The 15,856-nt window shown below is 38.4% G+C and overlaps 1 protein-coding gene across 1 annotated transcript; it reads left to right on the top strand.

The window, feature by feature from the left end:
* The first annotated feature begins 1,668 nt into the window (after positions 1–1,668).
* On the top strand, positions 1,669–15,705 carry LOC114293690 (potassium transporter 7). The gene is made up of 10 exons (XM_028237804.2): positions 1,669–2,242; positions 4,237–4,465; positions 6,543–6,791; positions 6,987–7,037; positions 11,784–12,044; positions 12,198–12,250; positions 12,393–12,507; positions 12,775–13,029; positions 13,808–14,333; positions 14,674–15,705. Exons 1-10 carry the CDS (start codon positions 1,982–1,984, stop codon positions 15,209–15,211), a joined length of 2,538 nt encoding a protein of 845 aa, XP_028093605.2. The 5' UTR covers positions 1,669–1,981; the 3' UTR covers positions 15,212–15,705.
* Positions 15,706–15,856: the final 151 nt, after the last annotated feature.

Below are 15,856 nucleotides of genomic sequence, written 5' to 3'. Positions count from 1 at the left end.
ACCCCACCATTCCACCCGTGTTTCAATTCGATCCTCCCGTCCATCTCCGTCTCTATTAGTTAATGAAAGACTAATTTGGACGCCAAAATTGTCCTAATCTGCAATATAATCGACTTCTTCAATACCTCTGGTATTCCATTTTCAATCGCTATCTCCTTCTTCCCAAAGCAAACCATCAAATTTTCAAAAACAGTTCCAAAAAACAACCAAAACACATTTTAGCTTTTGTATTTCTCACCATTGTGTGAAAACAAGCTCCGAAATCATGAGAAGCGACGAAGACGTGGTCGGAGCCTCGGCTTCAATTCCATAATGGAAGTGCCGATGAGTGACTCAAACAGGGCACGAGAGGGTAAATGGTTTTAGAGAGAGAAGCGGTGGTGGTTTGAGAGAGAGAGGTGGGCGGAGGAATGGTGGGTGATGAGGGAGAATGTGAGGAAGTAGGAAGAGGAGACAGAAAACTACAGGACCCATTTGAGGTATCTGTAGCAATGGGTCTTTTTCTCTGTTTGTCTTCCATAATGCTTGGTAGTGTTGTGTAATTGTCTCATTCTTACATAGAATCCTCTATTTTTGGAAGCTCTATTGAGCTATGCCATGTTCTTCTCTCTTAACAGTGTAGTTGTTGAGATGGGGCTTTCGGTTTTGTTCTCAGAGATAAAGTGGAGATCAAGAAACAGAGATTGGAGAGCTCGACTATTCTTGAACTCAACCTTGATCTTCTCTGGCTGGAACGAATTCGAAGAGAGCTCAATGCTAGCATTGTAAGTTCTCCCAGTGTCCTTCATTCATTCCCCCTTTATCAACACACTATCATACTCCACCAAAAGCTTCATGTCTTCCTTCCTTCTCTATCCCTGACATCTCCATTCTTACGGACAAACTTTCCGATCCACTCTCTTCACCGATATTTGAAATAGATTTTCCATGTATTATTGATTGCAAGTACCTTTAAAACACAATAAATTCAAAAATTGAACCAAATCAATTTCAAAAAACAAGTTTGATTTGTGGAACAATAATACTTGAGACTACTAATTAGTGGTGACACTAATGATGCGGCAATAGGCCTCACCCACTGCCACAGTGTTGCTGTGTCTTGTTTTTTTTTTTTTTTTGATTTTTCACCTCATTAGTGGTGGTTTAATGGTACCAAATTAGTGATGCCAATCACTACTGTTTGTGAAAAGAGAGATGAGTATATGAATGGGGATTTCGGGTGAAAGAGCCACCATGGTGTTGATAATGCAATTTGCTTCAAGTCTCTATGTTGCTAAGTTATGGTTTTTCTTGCTCTCCAATCCAATCCATGTTTGTTTAGACAAAAGATCAGATTACGATCCCACAACCACAAATCGTGAAGATTAGGGTAATGGAGGGTTGTCTTTTGTCCTAAATTATGAAGATTAGGACAATTTTGGCGCCCAAATCAGTCTTCCATTAACTAATAGAGACGGAGATGGATGGAGAGTTGGATTGAAACGCGGGTGAAATAGTGGGTTACAAATTGTCAAAATTGAAAACCTGGATTTAATTTGAAAAAGACGCTAAATCCTGAGATTTTTTTTTGTAATTTTTTCATAAATTTTTATTTTAAATATAAAAATAAAAAATAATTTATTTGTAAATCTTAAAAAAATTATTAACACATTACGAGATAAATAATTTGGATGACAGTTGTCAGTCCAGAATGAGCCCGTTCCCCCAGTGCACCAGACTCCCAGTAGTTGTTATTACCAGCAGTAAGCGCGATAAGCAAAGCGAAGCCACCATCACAGGACAGATAGCGCGCACACACAAAGCACACCTCTCTTTTTAACTGACAAAAAACACTACTCCACCATTTCTAGGGTTCCAATCTCTGGAAACATTCTAGAGAGAGAATGGAGCATCAGTTGCTACGAATTCCATGAATTTGAAACGAACTTTGATCGATCTCGGCTGGGGAGTGGAATCTAGAGAGCGAAAGTGAGGTGGAGTCATGACGGATGAGGGATCGGAGAGGGAAAACGGAGGTATATCGTCGATGGATTCGGTGGAATCTCGGTGGGTGTTTCAGGATCAGGACGAGTCGGAGATCGAGAATGACGAAGACGATGAGGATTTGCCGCCGCGGATGGGCATGATGGATTCGGAGGATGAGGATAATGCCGAGCAGAGATTGATTCGGACTGGGCCGAGGATTGATTCCTTCGATGTTGAAGCACTCGAGGTCCCTGGTGCACAAAGGAACGACTTCGAGGTACTTTTTCTGGTTCAGTTAGCTTATTTAGAATTTTATCGGATTAAAGATGTAAAATTGTTAGTATCATTAACTCCAATCTGTATTTACTTGCATTTACTTGCTGTTTGTTGCATGGAGAAAAAGGAAAGTGAATTATATCATATATTAGGCCAAAATGTTGTGATGTTATGTACTAAGACTAAAAAGCAAAACTCACCTAAAATTAGTTCTCTTCTTGTATGAGCTTAATTGGGGTAAATCTTTTCGCACACCATACTTTATCTCGGCACACAACACTTGTCCGGTTCAGATATTAACTTCTGAATAAATAAATAAATAAATTTGAATACCAATTTCCGAACAAAAACCAATTGTTTGAACAAAAATCCCGTTCGATAGTTGTTATCCAAACATTTGTATTTTCTTCAGAAGTTGATTTCAAAAGACACAAATTGTGTGTGCTGAGACAGTGTAGTGTGCAAATAGAATGGGAATGGTCCATAAGGACTAATTTGGACTTTTATTTGTTCTCCTTGATTTTTCTTTCTGATTGAATGGATTATGGATAGGAAATAGAATCAACCCTATTTGGTTATACTTAGTGTTCATGTAATAGAAAGTAGAAAAAAAAAAAAAAAATTTTACTATGAGCTTTAATAACATTATATTTTGGGATAATTACATGGACTTCACTTGAGGCTTCCATGTAGATTTTGAAATACATTATTCTGTGCTGTTTATTTTGACAATATATGGGGATTTCTTCTATGTTGAATCACCATTAGAGCAGTTAACAGAATTTCCCAATGTCAGTAACTTTAATAACAATAGAAGTAGATATAATAAAAAAGTGAAAATTAAAAATCAGAAGTGAACATTCGTAGAAATAAAATGGAATATGTGGAATTTAAATTTAGTAATAATAGAAGTAAAAATAATGGAGAAATGAAAATTGAAAACCAAGAGTGAACTTTTTTGTTACTTAGGTTCAGTTATTAATAAGGATTGAGAGGTTGGAGATGATCTGATCCATAGAATCAAACTAATTTGTCCAAGTGGAGAAGTGTCTGACGTATTATATGATCGACGAACACCAACAAAATTGAAAGAAAAATTGGAAAGCTCCATTTTAACATAAACACTTTCTAGCTTTTAAAGTTGTTGAGTTATACTTGTCAATGGGGCCACCATCATTGCTAGAGGTAGAGATGTAAGAAAAATCAATGGAATTGAGGCGACCAGTTGAAACTAACTGAAAATTCAATTTTGGTCTGTTTTTCGTAACATATGCCCTGTTTTGGTTTTGAAAATTATTATATTGATGCAAATTATTTAAATACTTTTATATTATAATTTCTTGAACATTATATGATAAATTATATGGTAAGTAATTAATATAATACATTTCTATGATAAAAACTAGGGAAAAAAACGTTTATAGAGCAATTTTCATACATTTATTTCAATGTAAAATTCTATTATCTACTATAAAACCCTTTAACACCTCATGCAAATTTTTCTTCTACAACAAACTGACAAAACCAAATCATAGCATACGGTCTGTATCGGTTTCTCAATCATGAAAACCGATAGGATCAATTCGGTGCTAAATATGCCCTCAACCCCGACTGAACCAAACTGTTTACACCCCTAGACAAAGGCTTGTGGAAGATATATCCCCTTTGATCACAAGAAGAAGTTATTTTGCTCTTCTGATTAGTTGGCAGTTGTTACTTGCCCACCAGGTCGTCCAATGTGGACGTGCTAGTAAAGGGAGGAGCCTTGACTCGTTGTCTTGTAGACTTTCATCTATCAATATTTTGCTTGCTGCTTCTTCTTTGCTCCCACTTTATCTAAGGAGTGTTTTCTTTGTACATTTTCTTCCTTCTTAATAGTTTTTGTTGCATGAGATAACTTGTTTAGGAATTTGAGACAAGATTTGAGTAAATCTAATGTAGGGCGCAGATTAACACGCAAGGAGTAGTTGATTAAATTTTAAAATATGATTGCAGGATATCAATGTGGGAAGGAGAATAATACTGGCTTTTCAGACACTTGGGGTTGTTTTTGGTGATGTTGGAACGAGTCCATTATATACCTTCGGCGTGATGTTCAGCAAGGCCCCTATCAATGGAAATGAAGATGTTATTGGAGCATTGTCACTGGTTTTATACACCTTAATTTTGATCTCTTTAGTCAAGTATGTCCTTATAGTTCTGTGGGCCAACGATGATGGTGAAGGTATGCTGGATGTTGGAAGTCAAACCTTCTGTTTTATGTCAATTTGAATAGATTCATCTCCAAAGTAATCTTCTATAGGTGCTTCTCTTTATGGTGCATATAAATAAGTACTTTTTTTGGTTTTTTTGGAAAAGTAAGAAGTCTTATTATAAACAAAACGCCAAATAGGGGGAACTCTACACATTCAAAAAGCCTATTTACTATATGTACATCCACGGTTATGTGTTCATGTTTCTAATAACTTGGATAAAAGATAAAATGGAGAATGGACCGGAGCAAAATTCATTTTAGATTATGGGTAACTCAATACTATCGAAAGTCTTTTTATTTTGTTTCTTTTGTGCACTCCACAACACACCCAATGGTGCAGCGTCAGCCTGCCATGCCGTCCTAATAATCTTCTGTGGACATCCAACATACCATCTAGTAAGCAATTTCCCACTGAAGATGGCATCACTCCAGCAAGACAAAAAAACTAATACACTATTCTATAACTCACTTGCCATTGGATGATGAAGCAAAAGCTAAGGTGCACTTTCCTCTACACCCTTGCTCACGCAACCCCAATCACTAATCACCTTGTATTCATAAGATTGTCTTTAGTGAGGATGGCCTTATGGATAACTGCCTATGTATAAATAAAAAAAATTAAAATAAAATAAAAATTAAAAAATAGAAAACCTTAGGAGGGATCTCTCATTTCTAAATATCTATCCAAGGAAGGAAAATGCATCTCATACCCTACAAATCTTGATAGAAGGATTGAATTGGTTACACCACTTTCTTTGAGCTGGGCCACAACAAGAAACTTTAATTATCCTCTCTAACTCTAGAGTCCTAAAAAATAAAAAAAATGTCTCCATGGACTGTATCTCCAGTCTTCTAAGGCCCTTCTAAATTGTGGATTCCACACTTCTCTGCCAGACACCTCCAAGTAATCTTGAACTCAAGCATTTCTGTCCACCACCAAAGAGAACAAGTCAGGGAACACCTCCCTCAGTGGTACTGTTTGGAACAACAATCCCTTCGTGTAAAAAACCACTGGCCAACCTGCCTGTGAAAATTCAATACGTCAAAAGTTTAATGCAGAGAGTAAAAGACTCAACTAAATGACTTGCTAAGTTACTACTCAACATTAGATTCGTTAACCATAATGTCTTCCCCTTAAGTGGCTCTAACTCTGCTGTCAGCCTTGTCTAAATCTGGGCTCCTTGCAACTTTGATCATGATCGGCTAGTTGACAGGAATAACCAATGATGTAAGAGTGATTGAAGCGCATATGATGTGAGTGATATTTGCAAAACAATCAAAGAAGAGTTTTTCTCAATTCAGTTCTTAAGCATAAGTAAAAACAAATCTTCTTCTCTGAATCAATATGAATTAGGTCTCCTAGGTATTGGAGGGCTTTGGAGAGGCTAGGTTTGCTCATTATTGTTTCTTTTGTGTATTAAAAGTTTAGAACTGAAAACCACTAGCTCTATTTATAGTTTGTAAAAAAATAAAAAATTCAGGTTCAAATTCAAAAAATTGTCAGCTCGCTCGAGCACATGTCAAGTAGTGCGCTAGCTTGAGGATTTTTTTACGATAAAGAAAAGACAACTCCGCTTGAGCATACTTTGAGTGTGTGATTCGCCTCTCTGGTGCTATCTTGCACACAGACACCACACTTTTCATGCCTCTTCATCGCTAGCCTGCTTGAGCGGGCTTCAAGCTAGCTTCACACCAAGCACATTATTCTTGATCAAATAGCCCCGTTTTGAAATGTTTTCAACAACAAAGTGCACATGACTAAGCATAGGTCACTCTGGGCTGATTTTGTGATATAAAAAGCACTTTTGTCCTAGACTAATGCAACATGCTCATGTTGTTATGCCTGAGATCGAATCAGAGCACACTTTGCATTGTCTCTGAGCATTTTTAATCTTGTACACTCAACACATATATATATTCTTAACCTAGACATCAACAAGCGTTTTGTTTATTGAAATTGCCAACACACTAAATGCTAAATCATGTACTATTCACCATGATGAAAACCAGTACCATTTTTTGATTTCTTGATTTTTAATCATTACAGGTGGTACATTTGCTTTGTACTCGTTAATTTGTCGTCATGCTAAGGTCAGTCTTCTCCCCAATCAACTACCATCTGATGCACATTTTTCAAGCTTCAGACTAAAGGTGCCATCTCCAGAACTTGAGCGGTCATTAAAAATAAAGGAACGACTTGAAACTTCTTCGACACTGAAAAAGCTGCTCTTGATGTTAGTTCTTGCCGGTACTTCTATGGTGATAGCAGATGGGGTTGTTACACCAGCGATGTCAGGTTGTTTTATGAACAGTTTTTTTTTTTAAAAAAAATTTATTATGGTTTTGTAGCAATAAAATGATAAAAATGGAAGGAAAAAAGGAAAAGGAAAGTTGTTATATATATAATTTTTTGGAAAAATGTGTTTGCACCATCATTTAAAGGTGATGTTATTATTGGATTTTTATTTGTTCTTGTGGTTTCTTGCTGCAGTGATGTCCGCTGTTGGTGGTTTAAAAGTTGGAGTATCTTGGATTAATCAAGGTGACATGAAATATTAGGATATGTGAACCTAACCTACAATGACCTTTAGTTTTATTTTCTTTAATTATTTAATTTACTATTCTTAATATATAGTTGTCCACGTGACGTGATAATAGTATTATTTGATGTCTGGCATATTTCTAATTCTTGATTCTGTCAGTAACCTCTTGATCTTTTCTTGGTAGTAAATGTCGCTCTTGCAAGATAAAAGGGAGTTGGTTATTGGCAAATTTGTCATGTGAGGCCCTTGCAGTTTGGTAAATAAAGGTTGTTGCCAAAAGTGTGATACCAAAAAGTTATGGAAGTAACTGGTCACACTGTAATTCTCTGAATAGTAGTACCAACTTAAGATTGTTGCCGAAGGGGTGGGGAGGCTTCATGACAGGAACCTGGCAAAACTTTTTTTAGTTATCAGAGGAATTTTTTTTCTGAATTAAATAATTAATATGACAAGCAAATTTATTAAAAGAAAATAAAGTGTAAGGCCTAGTATATGTGGGTTTGTTAAAAAAACTGTATTATTGATTGATTTATTGATGATTACAAGATTGTTGTTTGATATATTACAAATCAGAGTAGCTCATTATATAGGAGAGGGTTTGGGTAGTAGGTGAGGAGTAGGTGAGGGTAAATTGGTGGTAGGTGTAGTAGGTATGGTAGTAGGTGGTGGTAGGTGTAGGTAAATTCTAACAGCCCCCCGCAAACTCAAGGAGGATAGAAACTAACCAACTTGAGTTTGAAGAGAGGAACAAAACAAGAAAATACATAAAAATAAAAAAAAGGATAGGAGACACTGTATGGTCGTGTCAGACCATTGGTGAAGACACTGAATGGTGGTGTCATAACGTTGTAGAGGACACTGTATGGTGGTGTCATAACGTTGTAGAGGACACTGTATGGGGGTGTCATAACGGTGTAGAGGACACTGGATGGCGGTGTCAGACCGATGTAGAAGACAGTTTATGGGGTCATGTCGGACCGTTGTAGAAGACAGTTTATGGGGTCATGTCGGACCGTTGTAGAAGACAGTTTATGGGGTCATGTCGGACCGTTGTAGCAGACAATGCTGTGACAGTTGTGGTGACAGTTTACAGAGTCTTGCTGGACCCTTGTAGAAACTAACCGGAATCAATGTCGGGACAGTTTACAGAGTCTTGTCGGACCCTTGTAGAAACTAACCGGAATCTATGTCGGGACAGTTTACAGAGTCTTGTCGGACCCTTGTAGAAACTAACCGGAATCTATGTCGGGACAGTTTACAGAGTCTTGTCGGACCCATAAAGGAGCTAACCGGAATCAATGTCGGGACAGTTTACAGAGTCTTGTCGGACCCATGAAGGAGCTAACCAGAATCAAAGTCGGGACAGTTTACAGAGTCTTGTCGGACCCTTGTAGAAACTAACCGGAATCTATGTCGGGACAGTTTACAGAGTCTTGTCGGACCCTTGGAAAAGCTAACCGGAATCAAATGTCGGGACAGTTTACAGAGTCTTGTCGGACCCTTAAAAAGTCGCACCCTCAAAAGGTGTGCCCAATTTTGTCAAAAGGCGTGCCATCAAAAGGCGTGCCCAATTCATCAAAAGGCGTGCCATCAAAAGGCGAGTCCACTTTATCAAAAGATGTGCCATGAAAAGGCGTGCCAGTTTGTCGGGCGGCAAGAGGCGCGCGATACGCGTGGCTGCCTCGGCTATTTAACCAAGACGAAGGCTGAGGCTGAGGCATACCATTCTGAAACCTCTGAAACCAACCCTTCACTGAAAAACTCTGCCTCTGCGGAGAGAGAAACTGTGGAACACTTTGTTGCCATTCTGTCACCAACCCTTCCGAACATTACCAGTCTGAAATTGCTATTTCGCTGAAACACTTAGCAACCCAAAAACATGGCCTCTTCTTCCCGTCCAGCTACCCAGAACCTGCTCACGCTCTTTCCAGAACTGAACGAGCCCACAAGAGAAATAACTGGTGCGGTGGCCAGTGAACCTCAACCAAACACCTCTGGTTTTGCTCCATTGAACTTTCCGATGCGGTCGGTGGAGCAAAAAATGGCGGTGCAAACTGATATTGAGGCTAATCAGTATACTCTGAAGTCATGCGTGGAAACCATGACGGCGGTCACAAATTTGTCGAACCGGCTGCAGAGTAGGACTAATGAGGTGCAACATTTAAACTCCCAGCTGGCTCTGCTCCAACGCATGTATAAGGATGCACGAGCAGAGATAAGCGTGCTAAGGGCAGAAAACAAGGAGCTGAAGCGGAAGGCCACCGTGATGTTCCGATTTGGAGGGCCACCATATGCGGCAGTGGAGGAGTATGGGGGAGTGAACGTGCTCGGGGGCGTGGAAAACACAGAGGCAGCACCGGCAAGGGCTGGCCAAGACGGAGGCAAGAAGAAGAGACCTGCAGCAGAGTAAAGAAGAAAAAATGCCACTGTTTTGTTTTTTTTTTTTTTTTTTTTTTTTTTTTTTGGTGTAAAATTGTGATCGGGGTGATCCCTGAGATGAATAAAATATGGGTTTGTTGTGCAAATTTGAAATGGTTTTTTTTTGTTTTTTTTGTTTTTTTTTTTTTTTAATGGGAAGAATAAGAAGAATAATAAAAAAAAAGAATAAGAAAAAAATATTAATGGAAAAGCATGCGCTGGTGGGTGGAATAAAAAAAAAATAGGTGGAATAAGGAATCATAAAGTGCATGTGGGGCGGTGGGTTGGAAAGTAAAAACAAAAAAAGAGAGAGAGAAAGTGTTGGGTTTGCAGATGAGCATGGTTTGGGTTAAAAATAAAAAATAAAAAAGGGAGATGGATGTGCAAAAGGTGGTGGAGGGATGGGTTGGAAAGGTAGACATATCGTGGATGGAGCATACTCGGTCTGACCCAACTCAAGTGCATTTTGCAGTGATTGGAGCATATACTTAGTGCAGTCCACCATGTGTCCCATAATTCTTGTACAGTAGATTACTCAATTCGGGTAGCATATTTTGGCCTCTGAGCCTGTGTCGTCATATCCCATTTTGTTCTCGGCGGCGGCGGCGTGCTCGGCCTGGCGGAGGGTGGAGCAGTAATTGGGGCTCTCGAAGGTCTCCCCATTGAAGTTGACGCTGGCTTTGAACCGAGGCGCGTGGCTGGACCTTCCCGTATGCAGCTGTACGAGGGTAGGTTGAAGCAGCTCCGCTGCGCCAGCTCTTGAAGCTGGTTCTTGTACATCTCTCTCTCTCCCTCTCTCTCTCTATATATATATCAAGAAATATGTATGTTTGTATAATTTGTAGAGAGAGAAAGCTTTCTGCAATGGAAGATTGAAGTATGCAGAGGAGAGAGGAGGTGGGTGTGTGTGTGTGAGCTGCTGGGCTGTGGTCTTGGCTTGCTTCAAGCCAACTGAGTTCTCCATTGCTATACATTCTGATGTTGTCGGTAATGATCTTGGTTCCGATATCAGTCTTGATGTGAATGGATATTTCTGCGGAGAAAAGAGCTATGAGGCCCTTGGCAAGGGAGGGTCTATTGTTTACCACAGACGCAAGGAAGGCCGGTGTCGCGACGGAGCTTCGGCAAAGGGACATCGACGTGCAAGCGGCGGTGGTCTCCGGCGACTGAACAGTGGTGCACTCAGCAGATTGAAGAAAGGAAATTTCAAGGTGTGTATAGAAAATTCGAGCGGACTAGGTTGAGGTCCGGCGGGCGGCTAAGGTGAGGTAGGTGAGGTTGCCGCCCGCCGGGGAAGCGAAAATATTAGGTTCTAAACCTGCTCTGATACCATGTTAAAAAAACTGTATTATTGATTGATTTATTGATGATTACAAGATTGTTGTTTGATATATTACAAATCAGAGTAGCTCATTATATAGGAGAGGGTTTGGGTAGTAGGTGAGGAGTAGGTGAGGGTAAATTGGTGGTAGGTGTAGTAGGTGTGGTAGTAGGTGGTGGTAGGTGTAGGTAAATTCTAACAGGGTTGTACAAAGACCTCAAGGGTCAACCTAAAAAATGACCTTATAAATTCTATAAAAAGATTCTTCTTGAGTTATAGGAAGGGGAGTATTAGGTTAATATGTTGATGACTTGCTTAAAACCCTCCATTACACTGCCCTTGTAGGAAAGTAATGATAAAGGAAAATTATAATGAGAGCTCGAAACTTTTAACCTAATAAGAGAATGAAATTTACCAGTTAAAAATGGGTAATTTGGTTTTTTGTAACAAATAAAATAGTTCATATAAAGCTCGAAAAGGAGTGCACCCTGAGCTTTAAATTGGTTTTAAACTTGTCACATACATTCTAGCTTGACCTTTAAACTTCTGCGCCCCATGTAATGTTAATGATAACTGGGTTGCTTTTAGAAGAGTTCTTTGCAATGTTTTGAGGGCTTTGCAATTTGTATGTTGAATGGAATTCTCTTAGTTATTGACATGTGTGGGACAAACATTTAGGCCAGTCCTCCAGAATTTTTATGAACTACTGATCTATTGCTTCCTTTTACTGAATACATATGTATATATATATATTGTGTGAAACTAGATTTAAATTTTTCTTAATTTTTTGTCATATCCCTAATTATAGATTTATGAACTTGCAAAATCTTATTTTTGGATTTTTGAACTTAATTAACTCTATCATTGCAACTTGGGTTGCTCCCTCATCTTATTCTTGGTTTATTTGTGTAGTTATTTATATATTTTTTTTCCATCAGCCTAATTGCAATGAGAATTCCAACTTCTTGCACTGCCATTGTACTAAAAGGCATGCCTTGTATCACAGATGAAGTGGTGATGATTTCGGTTGCGTTTCTAGTGATTTTGTTCAGTGTGCAGAGGTATGGGACAAGCAAAGTTGGTCTTGCAGTTGGCCCAGCTTTATTTATATGGTTTTGTTGTCTTGGGGTTATTGGCATCTACAACCTTATAAAATATGACAGCAGTGTCTTGAAGGCATTTAATCCTGTTCACATCTATTACTTTTTCAAGAGGAACTCAACTAAGGGTTGGTATGCCCTTGGGGGCTGTCTTCTGTGTGCAACAGGTAAACAAGGATTCAGGAAGCTCAGATCTTTGGGAACTTAATAACCACAATTTGTACAGAAAAAGAAATCAAAAGATGGAAAATAGAGAATAATGGATTTAGTTGTGTTATTTATGTTTTCTTTTTGCATTCTGATGGATGATTCAAATTTAGGTTCCGAGGCAATGTTTGCAGATCTTTGCTACTTTTCTGTGAGATCAGTTCAGGTAAAGTAGTAACAAAGAAAATTTACTGGATCACCTTTACAATATGTTTAAAAATGACAATTATGGGTGCCAGTTCTCTTCTCCATCACTGTTCCGTGGTGTTCAGATTGGCTACTTAGCATACAATATTGGTTGTTTGCAGCTTACATTTGTTTGTCTTGTACTGCCTTGCCTTCTTTTGGGATACCTGGGTCAAGCTGCATTCCTTATGGACAATCATGACAGTACTGCACACCCTTTCTTTACTTCTATTCCAAGTAAGCTTCATTCCTTTATTTCTTTCAATTTGTAAGGTCCATGCATTTATTTTTTCACTTTTGGGCTCCGATTTTTATTTGGAAGACCTATTTATGATAAAATTCCCTGATTCCTAGATGCAGTTTGTATTTGGACAGAACAGTTTTCCATCTCTCTTTTACATTTTGGGAAGTTGCTTTTGTATTCATGTAGGGGCATTGTATTTTCATGCCTATATTGTAAACTAAACAATTACTAAGCTGAGAAATTGTACATTGTGTCTGCAGGTGTTGCTTTCTGGCCAGTCTTTCTCATTGCTAACATTGCTGCATTAATTGCTAGCCGAGCAATGACAACAGCAACATTTTCTTGTATTAAGCAATCAACATCACTTGGTTGTTTCCCTCGCCTTAAAATCATTCATACATCTCGGAAATTCATGGGTCAGATTTATATACCAGTCATAAACTGGTTTCTGCTGGTATTTGCCATAGTGTTTGTCTGCTCTATCTCAAGCATTAATGAGATGGGAAATGCATATGGTAGTACTTATTCTCTCTTTTCTCTGAGTTTCATAAATATGTTGTACATATTTTGTTGTGGTCTTTAGTTTCTCTCTCTCTCTCTCTCTCTCTCTCTCTCTCTCTCCTTGGGCTAAAAATAAAACTGAACGAGAATTATTTAAAAAAACAGAGAATCTAATAGTTGAAAAGCAAATCTGAATTCAAGATCTCCACTTCACATATTCATAAGCATCCTCTCTGTACAGCTTACCAATAATCTCTATTTTGAATCCACTATTTTGGCAGTTACCGTAACGGCATCAAGAATTTTCCTTCCACCCATATATGCATTTTGTGAGTTTGATACTACATTGCTAAAAAAGGGACAAGTTTTATGTCTCATTTTGTTAGGAAACATATCTCCATATCCTTTCATCGCAAGATCTAATGATGCATTTTTATCTACCACTAAATGGAAGAAGCAAGTTACCATTTGGCATTAGCTTTCAAGCAATTTTAGTTTAGCTACCACAAGAGCAATATCTCCAACTAAAGCAGTAACTACTAAAAGCCATGTGGAACAGACTAGCATATCCACTTACTGCAAGGTGCTGGTAACATGGAAACATTTTTTAGCTTTTGTTTTTCAAATTTCTATTTTTACAAGTATTTGCTAAGCCACCGTGTATGACTTGTATTGATGATTTAAGTAGGAGGTGATTGCAAGTTTCTATTTCTACATAATAAAATGTCTTATCTCTTTCTATAAGCATGTATGCAAGCTATTGTCTTGTCTAATGGTGATTCTGCTTTACAGGCATTGCTGAGCTCGGAGTTATGATGATGACTACTGTCTTAGTTACCCTTGTTATGCTTCTTATATGGCAGATAAACATTATTATTGTGCTGAGTTTTGCTGTTATTTTCTTGGGGATGGAATTGACATTCTTATCATCAGTTTTGTGGAGCAGCGTGGCAGATGGAAGTTGGATCATATTGGTTTTTGCCGCAGTTACGTTTCTTATAATGTACATCTGGAATTATGGCAGCAAGCTTAAGTATGAAACTGAAGTAAGGCAAAAATTGTCAATGAATTTGATGCGTGAACTGGGTTGTAATCTTGGAACAATTAGGGCTCCTGGAATTGGCTTGCTTTACAATGAGCTGGTGAAGGGCATACCAGCAATATTTGGGCATTTCCTAACCACTCTTCCAGCTGTCCATTCCATGATCATTTTTGTGTCCATAAAGTATGTTCCTATTCCTGTAGTGCCTCAGAGTGAAAGGTTTCTGTTCCGGCGTGTCTGTCCAAAAAGCTACCACATATTTCGTTGCATTGCCAGGTGACTATTTCAGTTTCTGCAAATAATTTTTTTTCCCCATTAGATTTGTGGATCCCATAAGATCCCTTGTTTTGGACCTCTCTCTCTCTCTCTTTTTTTTTTTTTCTCCCTCTTTTATCTACTAGTTATTCACTTATATTTTTTCTTTGTTTTTTTTAATGACTTACTAGTTAAAGGGGATTCATGCTCGTGGGCATGATCCCAACTGGGTATTATCATAAACTAGTCTCTATGACAGTACACAAATATGTATTATATATATATATATATATATTCATGCGGTTATCTTTTTGCCCAATATTTACAACTTGCAAATCAACCCCACCACTATTACTTACAGGTATGGCTACAAGGATGCTCGCAAAGAGAATCACCAAACATTTGAGCAGCTTTTGATTGAGAGCCTAGAAAAATTCATTCGCAGGGAAGCCCAAGAACGGTCATTGGAGAGTGATGGAGATGATGATTTGGATTCTGAAGATGATCACTCTTCCTCCAGAGTTCTTATTGCTCCCAATGGTAGTCTTTATTCACTTGGTGCCCCTCTCCTGGCTGAATTCATGGACACAAGCAAACCCATCTCAGAAGCAAGCACTTCAGGAGAGGTGAGGGGTGAGCTGTCCACAGACCCAACTATACATGATACAGAGGATAGTCTTGAAAGAGAGTTGTTTTTCATTAGACAGGCCAAGGAATCGGGAGTGGTTTATCTTCTTGGTCATGGAGATATTAGGGCAAGGAAGGATTCTTGGTTCATTAAGAAGCTAGTCATAAATTATTTTTACGCTTTCTTGAGAAAGAACTGTAGGAGGGGGGCTGCGAATTTGAGTGTTCCCCGCTCACATCTGATTCAGGTTGGCATGACTTACATGGTTTGAAACTGCAATCAACATGAGGAAAACTTTATTTACTTTTGGCTTCAAGTTTGACTGAAAGTGAGTTCGTTCCATGAAAAGGCTGACATGGGTTCCACGAAAAGGCTGACATGGGTGACTGGCATGTCCTCACAGTGATACAGGTTACATAAACGAATTTGAGCAAATGTTTGCAAATGTTCTTCACTGCTTATGTCCTCCACAATTAAAAATCTGGCAATTTTGTAGCTGCTGGTCTTATTGATTGGAAATCTTTCTGTGCTTACATTTTTGTGGGGTTGTGCATTCAATTGTGCATTTTATATTGTTGATGTTATTTGAATGCAATTTTGTAGCTGCTGGTCTTATTTGATGTTATATTGTTGATGTTATTTGGTTTGCTGTCAATACAACAGCAGAATCTGTGATAAAGCAAGGTTGTGTATTTTTACCTGTAGAGACATGAAAATATTGGACTTGTTGAGAAACAGGTGTTTTATGTTGTTTCCATTGTAGGATGTCTGCCTGGCTGCAGCAGTGAGCAAGCTCGCTTTCTCTCTCTCTCTCTCAACTGTACCTATGCTTTGAATGTTCTTTGACATGCGTATAGACGTTCAAAGATAAGCTTTAACTAACTGAAACTACTATTCAAACATTCAATTTTTGGAG

This window comes from Camellia sinensis, chromosome 2 (genome assembly GCF_055761805.1).
Source record: "Camellia sinensis isolate YWXY chromosome 2, ASM5576180v1, whole genome shotgun sequence".
Lineage (NCBI taxonomy): Eukaryota > Viridiplantae > Streptophyta > Magnoliopsida > Ericales > Theaceae > Camellia > Camellia sinensis.
The sequence above is the reverse complement of the archived record's forward strand: the minus strand, read 5'-3'. Positions and strand labels throughout refer to the sequence as shown.

Coding starts and splice junctions, on each gene's coding strand:
- LOC114293690 (XM_028237804.2), top strand. CDS start 1,982: ATGACGGATGAGGGATCGGAGAGGGAAAACGGAGGTATATCGTCGATG. Junction 12,045..12,197: donor CTGTCTTCTGTGTGCAACAG/GTAAACAAGGAT, acceptor ATTCAAATTTAG/GTTCCGAGGCAATGTTTGCA. Junction 14,334..14,673: donor ATATTTCGTTGCATTGCCAG/GTGACTATTTCA, acceptor TATTACTTACAG/GTATGGCTACAAGGATGCTC.